Genomic DNA, 18,632 nt, shown 5'->3' with positions numbered 1-18,632 from the left:
AAGAAGAGAATTAAATGCTCTGTCTGACAAGGCTGAGGTATGTTGGATTGACAGAAAATTAGCATTAATATTCCAGATCATAGAATCATAGAATCATAGAATCATAGAATATCAGGGTTGGAAGGGACCCCAGAAGGTCATCTAGTCCAACCCCCTGCTCAAAGCAGGACCAATTCCCAGTTAAATCATCCCAGATGATCCAGTGTAAGAGACTGGTGGGCCAAATTCTCAGCTTCTGTAAATCCTTACAACTCCATTGACTTCAATGGAGCTCACCAACTGTGGATCTAGCCCTGTGAATTTTTGAACCCCCACCATGTAGTCTAGTGGCAGGTTAGTCTAGTGGTTGGGGCAGGGGACTGGTTGTCAGGAGTTCCACATTCTATACTGGGTTCAGGGAGGGAGTTTGAGATCAGTGGTGTTGCACCAAGTATGAGTTTGGCCCGGTAAGTTCAATACAGATGTGCTCTATTCTTTTATTTGAACAAGTAAATGGGGAATATGTGTTTTCTCTCTCACAGTTCATGTGGCTCTCCTTATTTATGGTAGGTCATAAAGAAAATCAGTTACATCACGATTAGTTCCTGGTAGAGACTGGGAACCAAAATCCCAGGCCCAGACATCCCTGACCTTTGAGGAAGTTCAGACCCTGGTGGGCTTGGGAACTTCAAAGCCGGACCCACCTCTGTAATGGGCTGGAACAACCCCCCTAACCCTGTTCCAGCCAACCCTCAACTTGATGACTCAAACGAGTCTCTAGATACTTGGGAACAGAGTGTGACATCTCAAACACAGGATCTGAGCTTTGTTACAGGTTTCAGATGCTCAGATGCTGTGGCAATAAGCTCAGGATGGATGGATGGATGGACAAACAGACAGACCGATCTGGGCTCCCTGAGAGCATGCAACAACTCTTTCAGTAACAATGTTGGACAGCGATAGCCTGCAGCCTGCCCTCTCCCGTAGGATCTGGGCTGACCGAAGGCTCCTGGCTTGGAGAAGAAGAGTGGAAGAGCATTGTGTACCTGTGGAGAGAGGCCGTTGCTGACAGGGTTCATGTGATTGGCGGGAGCTGCAGGGTTCATGAAACTGTCCGTGTAGCTGGAGAAGCTGTGTCGGGCCCCATAGGCAGAACTGGTATCAGCGGCGGCAGCAGCTGCCAGCCCTCCCTGGTGCATGGTGGATGGTGGCAGGGGCTGGGGTCTGTGCACGGTGCTGCTCCCATCTGTGAAGAAATCATTCATAGGGAAACATTCATGAGACATGACAGAGGCTGTACATGCATCATCAGGCAGTGGGGAAGAGCCCAAGGGCTGCTGAGGGTAACAGCAGGGAGAGGAGGGACCTGGCACAGACCAGAGAGGCATTCCCGTATAGTTCCCACTGTTTATTTTTCCCAAAATTGTGATTGAACGTAATGTTCTCCAGCCAGTGAGGAACTGACTCTGGCCAGCACCCAGCATTCCCTCACCAGCTCTGCCAATGCACCTCAGTCCTGACCGGCACCCCTGCTAATCCAGTCCTTGGCTTCCCATCCAGGACTGCCAACACAGCTGAGTCCTGACCTGCAGCCTACCTGGCTAGCCTGGGCATGGGTCTCATGGGAGCACAAACGGCGAAATCGTACGGCAGTTTTCGGAGCTCCTCGGAATATTATGTGGAAGTCTGAGATGCAACCAGCAAACACTCACTCCCTGCAGTTATGCAGAGCAGGAACTGAGCTCTGTTCTCCACGAGGCCCCCTTGCTCCTGATCTCAGGAGCACTCTCTTTTACAATACCAGCCTCTCTTTTGCAGATAGGTCTAGACCAGATGGTTGCAGATTTTCTCCATTCGGCGTTCTCTATTCCCCTAGGTCTGGAGATCGAGTCGCCTGAAAAAGCTCCAGTAGTGTTCCCCAAATCCTCCCTACTATTTCTAAATCTTCCTTCTCCAACAACACCCCTCTCCCCACAGTTTGCTGGGGCGGCGCAGGTGAGGGAGGAAGAGATGTTACGGACAGTTCAGTCTAGAAAGAAATACGCAGGATACACAAGGCAGGAAGAGATGTTGGTTTGAGGTCCCTAAGGTTGTAAGATCCTTTGTAAGGACCCAATCCAAAGCCCATCGCAGTCAACAGGGGACTTTCCACTGACTTGGACGGCCTTTGAATAAAACCCCAGCATCCCCACCCAGCCAGAAAACCAGCTCCGCAGCCAAATCCAAGAGCTGGTGCAAGGGGCTTGAATTCGGACTCCAGTGCCGGAGGTTACCTGTCAGCTGCTGCCCAGTGCCTAAAGCCTTGTGTGTGTGGTTGCTGGTGTCCAACTCACTACAGTGCAAAACGCTTTGTTTATTCTGTTAAACGGGCTCCGATACTATTCTTATGTGACTTTCCATGGCTGCTGCTGCAGAACTGGACAGAGCTGGGCCTGGCTTTTCAAATGTAGATTGTAATTGGAAGATTTGTTTTTAAAAAGGGGAAAAATACAGAGGCAATGTGGCACAGTCTCCCACCTGCCTGGTTTCACGGTCAAAGCAGCTGCACATGTAGGTTTCCCCTTGGGTGGGAGGCCAGTGTTTCACTCAGCTGAGCCATGTCACCGGTCCCACATAGAATTCACTCTGGATTCACTAGTCTCCACTCTCAGTGACATGGTAAGTGGAGCTGCCATAGTCATGGGAGACCTTGATGCAGGGGATATTGACCAATGGATATTAAGCAGACCGGCTGTGTTTGGTATCAGGAATGGAAACTATTGAGCTTCCATCCGCCTGAATCAAATGTTGGCCTCCCAATCAAGGCCAACCTGCATAGAGCAGCTGCTTCAAAGGAAGGTAGTGATGGGAATCCAGCATGGTAGGGTGGTCTGGCTGGCGGAGTGGAATAATAGATGAGAACAGACCAAGAAATAACCAACCACTTTATTCTGGTAGTTGGTGCTCACCTTGGGAAATAGTGGTGGTTGGGTAGGTGGAATCTGGCAGCTGGTAGGGTGGTAGAGTCGGCATTCCAGTTGGCGGAAAGCCCCCTGGCAACAGGTGATTAAAAGCTGCCAGCTGATTGGCTCCTGCTTGCTTGCGCCACCTGGCTCTTCGGTTACTGAACCACACCTACGATGGAGGACAGGAAAGAGAGGGTGAATCGTACCGAGTTCCATCCATTGCAGAGACTGTCCTGGTTCACCGTGATCTCTGATGCATTTCCTGATCAATAGCGATCATGACACTGGAGGAATCATAGTGAGAGAGAGGAAGGGTGAGCAAGAGAGAGGCAGAATGGTTCAGTGGTTAATGCGTTAGCCTAGAACTGGGGACACCTGGGGTCAAGGTTCCTGCTTTGCCACAAACTTGCTGTGTGACCTGTACCTCAGTTCCCCATCTCTAAAATGGGGATAATAGCAGTGCCCTGTGTCAGAAGGATGCAGAGAGAATTAGTACCTTAAACATTGGTTTGTGCTCAGATCCTCTGGTAGTGGGAGCCAAATAAGTATCAAAGCGTGAGAGAAAGGATAATTACTAAGCCTGTGCGTTCCAAGAGGGCCCCTAGGAAGTGGAGGTACTGCTGTCATCGGGTCCATCTGCCTCATTATCTGGCAACTTTGTGAATCATGCTGTAGGATTAGGTTTCCGTAATGTCTGCACGGGTAGAGAGGATAAATAGATAGATGAACATCTCAGCTCCTAAGTTTGACAAGCTAAAAAGACAGGACCAGAAGGAATACAGAGTTCTCCTAGTTTCTCTGTACTGCAACAAATCAGTACTGCACGTGGCTTCCCTGCAATAGGCGCTGCAGCCCATCTAAATTGCTGTGCATTAAAATTAGCCCAGTATTTATGCATGTGCAAAGCTGGGCTTGCATCACCCTGTTTTACCTATGAGATTCAAAAGAGCTTTTCTAAATGCATGCGTCTGCCCTGGTGTGTTTTATCACAAGCCATCTCCCTCCTGGATAGCGTGAAGGGCTGCACGAGCCCTTTCTAGGGTCTGGTTTATTGTGTTTAATCAGCAAGGCTCTGAGGACCGATCCCTGTTTGGGGTTGAGAAGTATGCGGATAAGCTTTCAAGCCAGATGAGAATGCAGCTGCTGGACTCTGTGAGGCCTAAAGGGCTAGAAAACATGATTAAATTTCACAGGGACAAGAAAAAATGGAGCAAAAATCAAGAGTGAAAAGCATTCGGGGGCGGGTGGGGAAGTTCTCCATCAGGCTTTCAGGCTGCTCAGTGACAGATTAGGAACTGGGGTGACAAAGGTGGGGGGTGTAGTTCCCAAGAGCACCCTCTGTTTTGGTGAACCAAAGCAAACCTCTCTTTTGTGCATGCAGTGAAGACTCTGGATCTGATTTTCCTTTCACTTAGGGCCTGAAGCAAAGACCTTTGAAATCAACAGGGGTAGTTCCACAAACTGATGAGTATAGTCCCTCATGGGCTACTTTGTGTCACATTGGGTAAGTTTAATTCCCCGGGGGGGTGGAGGTGGGGAACAGGTTTTCTTTATGCTCTTCCTGTTTAATGCATTGCTATATCTCTCCAGGTGCATGCATTCTGCTAGTGACTGGGTTGTACGCTGGGGCACAGTGACTTGGAGAGATTACGGCAACAAGCAAGGTTCAGCGTAGGCAAGTGTATGGACTCACATATGTCGGGACCAGGACTGAGGCCAAACAGCAGGGGAGAGTTGCAGGCTGCAAGAGGAAGGATATGGGTTTGTTGCAGGAATCCCTGTGGAGATTGTCTGGCCTATGTTATGCCAAAGGTCAGTCCAGATGATCATAATGGACCTTCTGTGCTTAAAATCTATGACCCTGCAAAGGGATGGGGCAGTCCAATGGACTTACACTCAACATGATCAGTCAAGACAAAGGGGAAAAACTCAGAGGTGTGTTTGTTTGTAACACACTAGCAAACTGTCTGTCACACACTCTAGTGGATAACAGCCTACTACTGCTATCATCTAATGGAGTTATTCCTGTAGCTCAAGTGGTGTGATGCTGAAGGTTTCGGATCCAAACCCTGCTGGTGACACATATAGAGAAGGGGTCAGTACGTGTGCATCCTGGACCATAACTGTGAAAAAGAAGGTGGGATGATCCTACATAGCCCTTACTTCATGCAGTCATTTACATCATTGCGAAGTGGGTGTACCAAATTATAAATATTTTGCCATTCTGTGTACAGCTGGGATGGAGAGAGGTTTCCTGTCCTGAAAACATTTCTGAGATACTAAAGAGCTGAAAAGTCAAAATTTCAAAAAGTTTCACAAACTGTAAATCCAATACATGTTTTGGGGTGGGCCAATCAGAACATTTCATTTCAATAATTTGGAAAGATTTCATTTCACAGTTTTGACCATTTTGTATTTTTTACTATTGTTAGCTTAAATTTTGAAACAAAAAGCCATTTTGAACCAGAAAAACTGGAATTTTTCATTTTGAAAATGTCATACTGTTTTGACAAATTTGAAACTTTATTTTCCAAAAATTTTTTGGGTAAAATAATTTATAGAAACCAACCTTTTCCCGCACACAGTTTTGGTTTTGACAAACTGGCATTTTCCAGCTAAAACACATTTTGTCAGAAAATACCTAACCACCTTTACTTCCATAGCACCTTTCATTTGAGGATCTCAAAGCACTTTACAAACCATTCAGTTGCACGATTAGAGCTAAGGGTTTGTCTACATGGGAAAGTTTTACCACTTATACTCTAGTAATTCTGGTATAACTCTGAAAAAGGCACTTTTCTTCTGGAATAAGAGTTCCCACATGGGGATTATTACCAGTATAACTATAGCTGTTTAAATTCACACTTTAGCTTATACTGGGTAGACAAGCCCCAAGTGACCAGCTAAGATTCAGTGTGGTATTGGACTAGGAGCCAGGCAACCTGGGTCTGCTACTTACCTGCTGCATTGCACTGGGTAAATTATTTCATCTCTGTATGCCTCCGTTTCTCCTCCCACCTGTTGTCTGCCTTTCTATTAGAGCACAAGTTCTTAATAGGAAGGATTGTCTTTTACTCTGTTTGTTCTGTGCATAGATCTCACTTTGGGCCTCTAAGTGCTACTGAGACACAAATAATAATAATCTACACTCAGTCATTTATCAAAAGAATTTGATTTCTTTTTCTCTTTGTGGGGCATTCATGCGAACTCATGATTTTTTGGGGCCTGTTTGTTATTTAAAAATCATTAATGAATTTCCCCCTCCCCCCCAATCTCATTTACTGAATGGCTTGTGTTGCTTTGTTATGATTGGTCACATAAGTCACATGGTATTGTTTCTGCTTCTTGACTGGAGGGGTGTAACTCCTACAGCAAGGTTTCTGGCAAGGACGCTCGCAGAAAGTGAATTTTAAATTTGCTTTCTGTGGATGTTGGAGCGCGGAAGCTCGACATTCATTTTTGGTGCGTATTCATTCTAGTGACCCTTGACTGCAAAGCAGTCACAAATGGGGTGCAAACATGGATGAAATTAATTGATTGAGCAGCACAGGAATTGCAATAGAGGACCAGGGGTTCATCTAGCGCAGCATGCTGTTTCCAATAGTGGCCAGCACCGGCTTCAGAGGAAGGATCCTTGCAATTGTAGTTATGGGACAGTCTTCCCCCAGTGCAAATTTCCTTCTATATTTAGAGGTTGACTTATGCCCTGGAGCCTGAGTTTTTATGGCTCTTCTAAAGGTCTTGGTTTTTTAATATTTACTATTCTAAATCAGGTTATTCTTCTTATTCATACAAATGTCTAATTCTTTTCTGAACCCTGCTAAGCTCTTGGCCTGAGTGATACCTTGTGGCAATGAGTTCCACAGTCAATTGTGCACTCTGTGTTTAATTCATGGGCAAATTTCTGCATTACTCACAAATCCACTACAATATTGTTATTATATCCATATTAAGGATAGGTAAACTGAGGCACATAGAGCTTAGGTGATTTATCCAGTGCCACACAGTAAGTCAGTGATTGAGCTGAACACTGAACCTAGGAATCCTGACTTTCAATTCCTTGCTTTAATCACTATAACCCACCCTACTCAGATTCCCCATGTTCAGTTTTTGGCACCCATCCCCAAGCATTACCAGCTAAATCAGGGACAGAGTGGAGGGTCAAAAGGATGAATTCACATCAAGGTTCATAACACTTTGTAAGCTCTTTGGGGCAGGGACTGTCTTTTTTCCCTGTGTTTGTACAGCGCCTAGCACAGTGGGGTCCTGGCCCATGACTAGGGCTCCTTCATGCTATGGTAATACAAATAATAAATAATACTAATAATTTAACATTTTGTTTTTCATTGGTCATACAAAGTAGATGCTCCTGTCCTTTCCCCCATTTGTACTCCAAACACCCCCCAACCCCCACACACAATCCCTCTTCATTCATGCTAACAGGGACTCTTTCCTCTGCTTATAACATCACCTGCTCCCACTGCAACAGTTGACAATGACCCAAGAAAATTCAGAACATTCAGATCAATTGGTGAGCAGTGGTAGGGGGCAGACAATGAAGACGACAAGGTCCTTGGCTTGAAGAGCTTCCGTTCAAACCCAGAGCTGGAGATGGTGAAGAGGTGAAGACAACACAGGAGAGAAACTGTCTTGGTAAAAATATCTGTTGGTCAAGATCTCTGAGTCCGAAGAGAAAGAGGGCTGGCACTCCAAGGGAGTAAAAGCCACTTCATTGAATTCTGACACTTTCCTGAAGTTGGACAGGGTGGGAAAGTTCCTTTTTATAACTGAGAGCCAGATGCTGGCAAATCCACTGTGGATTAGGAGTTTTAGAAGAAACACATGGAGAGGGATGGGCAAGCAACCTACCCACAATGACTCCTGTTCCCCCCTCGGGTGATTTTGTCTGTTGGATTGGCTAACATATGATCAAAATGCAATTTCGGAGAGATTTGCGTTATGTTATGTTACATCATGTACGGTTATTGTCTTCGCTCTCACACACACACACAAGTTCAAAATTGAAACACAAGGCTCCTCGCTGCAGCAGTGTCAGTGAGTGAACCAGAGTGAGCTTACGATGGTGCAAATATTGTGAGGGCCTGGGAATCCCATTCAAGATCCCCCTGCTCAACCCTTCACAGCTCTATTGGTCTGATACATTGGAAATGTGACCACTGACTTCAATGCGAGCAGGATCCGGCCCTATCTAAGCACTCACCTGCTTGTGTTTCTATTCTCATAGCAACCTGCTGCCTTTACTGCTCTTTCCCTGCTCTCATCTGTGCACATTTAATTCATCCCACCAACCCGCACTTGGAAGGCTCTCTAGTCTCCAAAGACCCTCCCATTTCTCCTGAAGATCCCTCCCTAAAAGCCTCTTCTAGTCCGTCCCAAACTGATCTGCTCCCTGGTGTTGCCTCGCAACCCCATCTTGAGCCCAGTGTTTTGTTTCTGTTTGTGTTGGAACATACGGTGGCTTCGCCTTGATACAGAGACCTGCCACCGCCCTTCACAGTGCCATGCAATTATCAGAATGGCCAACGGTTATTTGTTTGTTTACTCCTGTCTTCCTGCCGGCTGCATTGTGTAGATGTGTTCCACATTTCCAACTAACAAGTGCATATCCTTGGAGAGGAAGGATAGTCTTGTAGTTAAGGTACTAGATGAGCGTTCAAGAGATCAGTTCCCTCCTCGGCTCCCTGTGTGAAGTCACTTAGCATCTGATCTGCAGTCTGTGGAAGTCTTTAAAATGAGGGCAACACGACTTTCTTTCCCCGGCCCTTTGTTTTGTTTCTTTAGCCTGTAAGCTCTTTGGCGCAGGGGCTGTCTCTTACTGTGTGTACGTGCAGCGCCTTGCACAATGAGATCCCAGTAGCTGGGGTCTCTAGGCCCTGTTGTAAACCAAATAATAAATACTCATTATAACAAGAAAACACAGGTGCGCCCAAGGAGCTTCGCAACTGCACGCTAGTGATTCCGAGCCGAGGCTGGCTAGCGGATGATATTAGGGCCTTTAAAACAAAACCAACAGACAAAACCGCTGAAACCATCCACAAAGGAATGTATAGGATTTATCTCCCTTTGCAGAGGGAAGGACATTTCATGGCTGAAACAGGTTAATTCTGTCCCTTCTTTATAACCCACCGGAAAAAAAAAATAAAAAGAAGATACATTCCAGCTAATGACGTTAGCAATTCTTTCCTTCCCCCACCCTTAAAGGTGGCTCAAGGCTTTAAGCTTAAAAATCATTTTATTGGTAGTTAAAATACACAGGCTCAAGCATCTAACTGTAATGCGAGGCTCACTTCAAAGGGAACCTGCTTTCGCTTCACAACAGTTAAGGTTTTATCAGCCACTAAAGATTCTCCAGCCTGAAGATCCTGTTACCAGCATGTTAAGCCCAGGGTGAAGGCCATGGCTGCTAAAACCAGACCATTGGGGGGTGGAGGGGAAGAGGAGGAAGAGGAAGCAGCCTTGAAGCTGTCCATCTGCCTGCTGCGGCATTGTTCCCATCCATAGGCCATCAGGATGGGCTTGGGCAGAACTGCATAGCTAGTATCTTCCTTTAGGACAAGCTGTCTGGCACTTGGAAAAGAGGCTGCACAAGGTACCTGGAGGCAGGTGGACATGCATGTCTGGAGTCTGCCTCTTTTAAAAAGAGGCAAAAGGTCCCTTGGGTTCATTTGTCCATTCACTGCAGGGGGATCCATTCACTGTAAATTCACTGAAGATGCACAGGACACAGGAGCAAAATTTAGATCACTGCAGGCAGCATTTTGCATCTGATAAAGACATTTGGGGTCTGCACAATGTCATCGGTGCAATATATCGAAGTGACAGGTTACAAAGAGCTGATTGCTGGTCCAATATCCCTGCATGAAGTTTCTTATTCCAAAAATGGATTTAATTTTGGGCAGAGCCCGAACAGGGTGTTGCTGCTCTTCATTTTACACCCGATGCTAATAGGGACTTTACCTCTTATATTATCTCACATTGCCTCTCTTGAAAAGTGATTGTAAATACAGCAGCTCAAATGGACACTATCGGAAGGAGGAGAGGAGATTCTTCTAACCGTCTGCATTAGAGGTACCACATGGGATCTGAGAATCAACCTGATTTGTTTCTTCGTCTGGTATCTCTAACAATAAGACAGATTTCGCAGCTGGAATTTAGTTGGGCAATTTCACTGAATGTGCCTGGTGCAGATTAGAACCCAGCTTGTTCTCCCATAGCTGCACTGACTCTTCAGGGACCACCAGTAAGGAAACCAGGCTTGTTTCAGTAAAGGAAGTTGCTGTGGCTTGCCGACATGCAAGGAACAGATATGTGGAATGGGGAGGTGCTATTTTTACACAGTCCCTTTTTGGGCTAGTGAACACAAAGCAAAATCCACCTCCCCTTTCTAGTCTCACTCTCCCTTTCCCATTTGCTCTCACTGCAGTGATCTTCACAGCCTGTCAGGAAGAACAAAGGAGACAATGATGCTACACAAATCATACCGTGGGGTATGTGCTTGCAAAGGACTGGGGGGCATGGCATTCCATCCCGGAATGCCCAACCAGTCACGGTGGGGGAAACTCGTCCCTGTGCAGAAAGCCCATACGCCAGGCCTCTGCACCAAGAAACCTATACACCTCTTAAGTCCACCACCTATGGGCGTAAGCGGTGCATAAGCCTCAGGTAGACCTTCTGCATATGGGGTGAACTTCCCCCACTGTGATTACCAACACCATGGTCATGTAGGAACCCAAGCTTGCTCATGAACATATAAAAATGTTATCTGAACTTATTATTTGTATTTCCCTAGTGTCTAGAGACTGTCAGTTGCCATGAGGGCCCTGTTGTACTGGGCTATGTACATACGCACAGTCAGAGACAGTCCCTGCCCTAGGGATCTTTTGTTCTAATTAAACAAAGGGTGGGAGAAACAAAGCATTCTCCTTCTCCTCCCCATGTTACGGATGGGGAAATGAGGTACAGAGCAACTAAGAAGCCTCCCCAAGTCATTCAGGGAGGTTGTCACAGAACCAGGAATTGAATCCAGATTTCTTGCATACCAAGCCAACGCCTTACCCACAAAACCACCCACCTTCTGTCTTAGCAGCTCAGACAGATTTGGTTTGAACTTGGGACAAAGGTCAGAGCTGGTTCTTATTTAAACTGAACCCGTGCACCCAATCCTGCCAAAACTCGCACTCGATGTACTAGCCACTTGTCTTTGCACCCAGTACAGCCACACGGCCAAGACAGCTGCCTGCCAGGGGAGGCTGGACTGAATTATCCCAGCAGACGTCGAGATCTGGGTCAGCTCCCACAATTTGTCAGACAAGGAGAAGGAAGGGAGGTCAGGAAGAGCTTCTCGTGGGAAAGAAAGACCGCTGTGTTCCTCCTCAGCCTAATGAGGACTCGATGTTGGAGGAAGATGGATGGGATGAATGAACTGGTAAATGAAAACAGGGATGGAACAATCAAGTCCTGCCTTCAACCTCAGACAGAAGGGAAAAGGCACAACATGCGTTTGCTTCCACATGTTCAAAGAGTTGCAGAAATCAGGGATGGAAGAGACCTATTTAGTCATATATGGCCCAATCCCATGAAGAGTCTGAAGTCAACGTGGTGACTTACCGGCATAACTAGGGATGCCAACCTTCCAGGATTGTCCTGGAGTCCGCAGATTAATCTTTAATTAAAGATTACGTCATGTGATGAAACCTCCAGGAATATGTCCAACCAACATTGGCAACTCTAGGCATAACGATTGCTCATGTGACTTAGGTTTTGCATGATTGGGTCCTCAATCAACTCCTAGGGATCAGTGCAGGATTGTTTCCTATAGTGAATTTTATGTGTGTATGTTTCGTCCAGTCCACCTGTAAATGTCCTGAACAATCACCAGCTATTCAACTGAGAGGGTTGAGGGTATGTTCCCAGAATGGTGGGGACATGGGGGTGGAAAGGCACTTTTTGGAGCTGACTGGATGAGCTGAGTTATTGTTCCTGTCTTCATGTTTGCTTTTTAATGCTGGTGGGGGGATTATTGTATTGGAAATGTAATTGCCAGGGCCCCTAGAGCTTTTGTATAATTTTCTTTATTATCATTTACATTCTAATGACATAACAACTAAATAAATCACCATGGCCCCTTTCTCTGATCTACCATCAAGAGCACAAATTTTGAACACATATGCCTGAGGAAGGATGGCCCAGTGGTTAGAGCACTAATTTGGGACCCTGGTTCAGGTCTCTGCTCTGACACAGGCCTTGGGCAAGTCACTTGGTCTCTCTGTGCCTCAGTTCCCAATCTGTAAAATGGGGATAAGGGAGTTACACAGTAAAGCTAGTGAGATGCACAGATAACAGTGCGGGGGTCATATAACTACCTAAGACTGCTAAACAGAGCTACCCATATGCTTCCTCTGCCAGATGATGAGAAACGCAGGAAAGACAACAGAGAGATACATGCGCTGCTCAAATGATCATCAAAGGTTATTTAGATTTTGACAAATCTCTACAGATTTAGAAAGCGGCTTATAAATATGTTTAGGTCGTAAGCATGCACATTTGAAGCAAGGCATTGTATTTACCTGTACAAGTATTGCGACAGAGCAAAAGCCGTGCACAGGCTACCCTATGCGAACTAGCTTGAACCCAGCCAGCAGGGTAATAATACCAGTGAACACAGCACAGTGAAGGCTTCAGCTCGGAGTACAAGCCTGCCATGGACCCTGGGTACATACTTGTCTCACGAGCCTACCCTGAAGCGTATGGTCACTGCTGTTGTTATCTGCGCTAGCTGGATTCAAGTTAGCTCAGGTAGGCTAGCCTGTGCACAGCTTTGGTTGTGTAGACAGACCCGATGTCTGTACAGCACCTTGCACAATAGGGCCCTACCACTTCTGGGTGCTACCACAATATAAATATTAAATAATATTATTAGAGATGATCGAACTATTCTTTACAAACAAAATTATCCAATTAATGTAGCTGGTTTTTCTCTTTGAAAATCCTAGGAACTGTGAATGTGTTAGTTATCTGTAAGTATCTACTGAATGGGTTGGACTGAATAATATGGACTGTTTGCCAACTGTTTAATTCAGCTATTCACTATTTACCATTAGTTATTCAAGATGTGTGACTGGTCATCTATGACATTGTTTCTGATCCTTGATTGGATGCCTGAAATTGTTTTTAAACAAGAGGATAGGGAATAATGAATAACAGATAATGAACAACAAATAATAAATATTATTGTCCATTCATGAATACAGTCATTCACATATAAGTACATGTGTTAATACAACGAGTAACCCATTTCTCAAGCGCTTTTGCAACCAACGTTTCATCCATCTGCTTATATGGTCCTAATCACCATAGTATCTGAGCATCTCACAATCACTAATGGATTTTATCATCAACACTCCTGTGCGGCAGTAAACTATGATTTCCATTTTAACAGATGGGAAACTGAGGCACAGGATAAATTAAGTAACTTGCCCAACATCAGACAGAGATCTTCTGTTTGAATCAGGAATTGAACCCTTGGCTCTTGAGTCCCAGTCCAGAGCACTGCACACCGGTGCATCCTTCCTACTCATCTTATGAAGGATGTTATTAATATCTGCATCTAGCAAATAAAAAGGACTAAAATTATGGCTGGACTGAACAGCTGTTTGGAATATGAATGAATGTTTGCGAACATTGTTTTGCAGTATCTTCCAGTTCTACAGCATATATACAGAATTTCTCAATGATCATTTCAGTGGTCAAAAGAAATGCTGTTAAGTAAATAAAATGAAGAATAAAATCACTGTTTTCAGTTATCTATTTATCTCCCCTGCAAACTATATGTCCTGGGGATAAACTGGGAAGCTGAAAGACACTAGAATAAATTCACTGATGGCATAAAGCAGTTGCATAGTAGTGAGAGGTTTTTTATTTAAGTGCCTGATCTCCGCTTGAATACCTGCTTCTTAGATGGCCCAATCTTAACAGTGTTACAGTTGCATTTAAGCCTTCCAAAACAGGCTTTGATGTACACACCTCACTGAGGTGAATAAGGTGTTGGGAAGTAGATTTCCCACTGCTATTGTTTGGCTGGCGATAGGGTTTAACAACAAAACAGCAGCACGTTGATTTACATTGTGGAGATTTTCTTTGCAACAGAAAAAGCTATGAATCTTCTACAAAAATAGCTTCAGTGCTGTGGGAAATAGATAAAAGATTAAAATATCTTGGCAAACACCAGGCTTGATTCTAAGAAACATTTTCCATTGTTAACCACAATGAAATCTACTAAATTGGTGCCCTAGTAAATAGCAGACCTGCAAAATTGGGGTAATCGCCAGGAGAACAGATTGAGTGCCATGAATTTTACTGGCTCTAAGCACTGGATAAGTGGCACCCTTATTTGCTTTAAATGCACATGGGATGGTGGCAGAGGTGGACCTAGAGGTTCAATTTAGAGAAGGGTGCAGCTTATCTGAACCTTTTTGGTCTGATAGTTAAAGTAAAGTAATGAAAACCATGTTCCAGTGCTTATTCCATCTGAACTAGTTCCTCCATGTCTACGCTGCAAGCTTACGCTCAGCACTAAACCAGTGTGAAATGGATCACCATTTGCTGCTGTAAATTACCTCCCGTGTTCATTTCATAGGGATCCCTTGCACTATGAAAGCAAAACAAGTTGATCTTGCCTAATTATAGGTCCAGTCCTGAAGTTCTTATTCAGTCCTGGCTCCCACTGACTTCAGTAGGGGTTTTGCCTGGACTAGGACTGTAGGATTGGGCCTGTGAAGGGGTGTATAAAGTCTTCACTGACAGGAAAGGGCTGGGGAGACTCCTTGTGCTAAAGTAGCCCCACCCCTCCAGCACTGCCAATCATGCCTGGTAGGGAGGAGGGCTTTTAAAGGAGAAAGCTGTAATACACAAGGGGGAAGCACCACAAAGGGAGTGACTAGCTCCTGGAACAGCAGGGTGAACCCTCACACCGGAAACCTCCCAGCTCTGCTGAGTCCCCAGGGGTAAGCCCGCTAGGGAGGGGCTGACTCAGCTACCCAGCCATTAGGGCTCCAACAAAGCTGCCACCCAGGCATCCCTGCAGTTAGGCGGTGCATTGGATCTTTTTTGCCTTGTTACTGACCTCAGGAGGGGCTTGGTTTGTGCAGAGCTGGACTTTTGCTTTTCCCCCACCCAGAAGCAAAGTCAACCTGCCCACAAGGGCAGGGCAACTGCCAGGAGTAAGAGGTGGCCTGCTGGTACCCTGTTCTAGGCCAGCGCCATGCTGGAAACTGGGCCTGGCAAGAGGTCCCAGCCCACCTGGGATGACACCCCTGGGAGGCTTTTTTTACGGGGCCCACTATGTTTTTTGTAATGTTTAATACACTTAATGAAGTAGGAGAGACTCTATCCAGTAAAATCCCCTCCCCTCGGCCTCAATCCCTTAACTGGCACCTTTCTGTTTCCATTTGTGGCTGTGCCAGTTACAAGGACTCTGACATATATGTCAGAAAGCATGCATGCAATTCTAAGCTCATCCTCAGGTACTAGGAGGTGAGGGACATCTTGGCAATTCTTATAGATGATCTTTAACTTTGCCAAATCCACATGGAGAAGAACTGCCACCATGGTTTGGGTGACCTTGGAGAGCAGAAGATTTGAGATCCAGCCTACTGGCTACTGGACAGATGTGGGACTTTTTTGGAGGGTGTGGTTTGGGGCAAGGGAGTTGTGGGCTTTCCTTTTATTGGACCCATCTTCATTTCTATTTCTAACTCAGTCTGGGGAGGTGGGAATGACCAGCTACAATAGAATGAGTAATTCAGAACAGTCCTTACTGGCTTTTCAGAGTGGAATGCTCCTTTAAACTTGGCTGGGTGAGTGTTCTAACCTCCCCCCACCCCACACACCCACCCGACCTTTTCCCGGGAGCTGAATGTTGACAGGCATGCCTGTGCATTTATTTCATTGTCGGCCTCTTGCAGTGCATGGGCACATACAGGAAATGCCACTGACATGGCTGCCATAGTGCCAGGGGCTGCTCTGTGTGGGTGCCCCCATGTGTGAGAGAGCCATTTAGCTGGCCGCGTGCCACAGAGCATGAACACGCCAACCCGGCCTCTGCCAGGAAGAGTCCCTGATCCTGAGCATAGCCTCTCACACAGTTCCTGAGCACAGTCTCCCCTGGCTGCTGCCAAAGATACAGGGCAGCTGTTGTGTCATAACCTCATAGCAGCCCCCCGTGCAAGAAATGCAAAGGAGTCAAACCCCATGGAAGAAAGAAAACAGTCTCCACTGACCTTTGAGAATGAAGGGATTGCATTAACAGAGCCCATTTGGAAAAGTCTCAAAGAGCTTTAGAATCAACTAGTCAGGCACGCTGAATTAAACTCAAGCAACCTCACATGTCTCCGATTAACGCTCAGATCTGGGGAAGACATTGACCATCTCCACACGACACCTCCAAGTGCAGAAGGTCCTCATAATGAATACTAACAGACTGCAAGACTAACAGACTGGGTGTGGTAATGTCTTTTATTGGACCAACTTCTGTTGGTGAGACAGACGAGCTTTTGAACTTACACAGAGCTCTTCTTCAGGTCTGGGAAACTAACTCCACCTTGTATTTAGCTGTGACACTCTGAGTTAGTTTCCCAGACCTGAAGAAGAGCTCTGTGTAAGCTTGAAAGCTGGTCTTTCTCACCAACAGAAGTTGGTCCAATAAAAGATGTGACCTCACCCACCTTGTCTCCCTAATATCCTGGGACCAACAACCACGCATGTAACAGACTGCCACATAGAGACATACAATCAATCCACTGACCACAGAGATTTCTGACTGATAGAGTACTGGGCTCCCCAGGGCCTTGACACATTGCAGGCTGCTGGAATCCTCTTTTACCTGCTGGGAACTTGACTCCAGACTGGAAGTCTTTCTATAGCTGGAACAGAAAAGGGACTGGATTCTATGGGCCAGACACTCAGCTGCTGGAAATTGGTATAGCTTCGTTGAAGTCAATGGATGCCATTTCAATCAATGGAGCTATTCTGGTTTGAACCACCTGAGTCTCTTGCCCTGCGTTCCCGCATTACTGAATTCTGCAGAACATCATCCATTGACTCATTTTGATGGAAGGAGAAATGGAGCCCAGTTGTTTGCACTGGGCCTTGTGCATCATTGCCTGCTTTTGAAAATGTTTTCATTGCTCAAAGCTCCAAATCAGCTGAGAGGCCGGCGGCCACTTATTCCCCATTTGCTTTCTTGGTGCTTTCAGGTGAATTTTAGCTCTTTTTGGTTCTTTCTGGTGAATTTTGGTACTTTCTGGTGAATTTTAGCTTTTTTTCTCTGTCTTTTCCTCCAGTTAGTCAACTAAGAAACCCAGAGCAGCACTTAGCTCCACAGTGATGTGCTCTTTAGAAATGCTGCTAGATAGATCAGCAGACAGCATTAGATCAGGGAGGAACCATGACCCCAAGAGATTGGGCACAGGATGGAGAATCAAGACTTCTGGGCTCTGCCATTCGCTTCCTGTGTCACCTGGGGCAAGTGACTTCAAGAGCTAGTTGGGAAGTTTTCATTTTGCAATGTAAGTTCAATTGAGGTAAATAAAACGAACTAAAAAGGTTGAAATTGAAAGGAATCCTTTTGAAATGATCAAAATGCAATGTTTCAATTGACCTGCTCCAGGTTTTTTTTTCTTCTTTCAGATCTTTTGGCTTGTGAAAATTTTTGGGTTGTCGACATTTTGTCCCGATTTGGGATGAGAAAAAAATTCGAAATCTCAAAAATTCTTACAGGACAGGAAAAGCATTTCCCACCCAGCTCCAGTCACGTCTCCTCTCCAGGCCTCAGTCTCTTCATCTGTGCTGTCAAGCTCCTAATGCTTATCCATCTTCCTGAAGCACTTGGAAATGAAAGGTACTATACAAGCTCCCTTCAGAAGGAGACATTGAGTAGCTTGCGAGTCTCACGTGACCTGGGACTTGCCTACCTGAGAGATGTCCCCTTCTGTGATGCTACATTTCTATAGTTGAGATCAGTAGAGGTATCTGACCTAAATCCCCCCTAGTTTAAATGAGAGGAAGATGCTAGTGGGCATTTTCCGTGAGGAGGCCCTTGAATCTTGATTTGAAATCCCCGGCCCCCACCCGGTAGCTTGATTTTGCTGATGTTCACGGCACAGTCGAAAGCCCCTCTTGTTTTCATGGGCAGGGGGAGTGAGACTTGGAGGCAGAATGAGGAACCTATTTACTCTATTGATTTACACCAGCTAAGGATCTGGCCCTAGAAGCCTGGACACCTGATGGTGGTCACTAACCAGGAAGTTAAATGCCCGTAATTAACTGCGCCCACAGAACTAGATACTGAGTTTAACCTTGGGCCCAGGAAGCCTACTGAAAACAAGGCACCGTAACAAAGCAAAGAGTTCACCATCATTAATCTAGGTTTTATAAAACCAAGACCTCCCTGGCTCTAATCCAGTGTCAGCTCAGGCCCTCCTGCTACCATTGGGATCAGCAGTGCAGACACCCCAGCCCGGCCTCTATGTCATGAGGCTAAGGGTATGTCTACACTTCAAGCTGAGGGCATATTCCCATCTCAAGGATATGAATTCTGATTGGGCTAGCATGCTAAAATAGAGTGTGAGCAGCAGGAAGGGCTAGCCATGCTGAGTATGGGCCTTGCATCTCAGACAGGTCCGTACGCAG

General features: G+C 45.8%; 1 protein-coding gene across 2 annotated transcripts in view; it reads right to left on the bottom strand.

Moving 5' to 3' along the window:
- The window catches only part of PAX7 (paired box 7), a 148,938-nt gene that overhangs the window by 56,833 nt on the left and 73,473 nt on the right, over positions 1-18,632 (bottom strand). For both annotated transcript variants that reach the window (XM_073316339.1, XM_073316341.1), the window contains exons 6-7: positions 2,928-3,093; positions 1,026-1,225 (exon numbers count right to left, since the gene is read on the bottom strand). In XM_073316339.1, the coding sequence (XP_073172440.1) occupies positions 1,026-1,225; positions 2,928-3,093 (366 nt within the window). The remainder of the gene's footprint in view (positions 1-1,025; positions 1,226-2,927; positions 3,094-18,632) is intronic.

The sequence above is a fragment of the Lepidochelys kempii genome, chromosome 18, assembly GCF_965140265.1.
Source record: "Lepidochelys kempii isolate rLepKem1 chromosome 18, rLepKem1.hap2, whole genome shotgun sequence".
NCBI lineage: Eukaryota > Metazoa > Chordata > Testudines > Cheloniidae > Lepidochelys > Lepidochelys kempii.
This window is presented reverse-complemented; position numbering and strand designations above follow the sequence as displayed.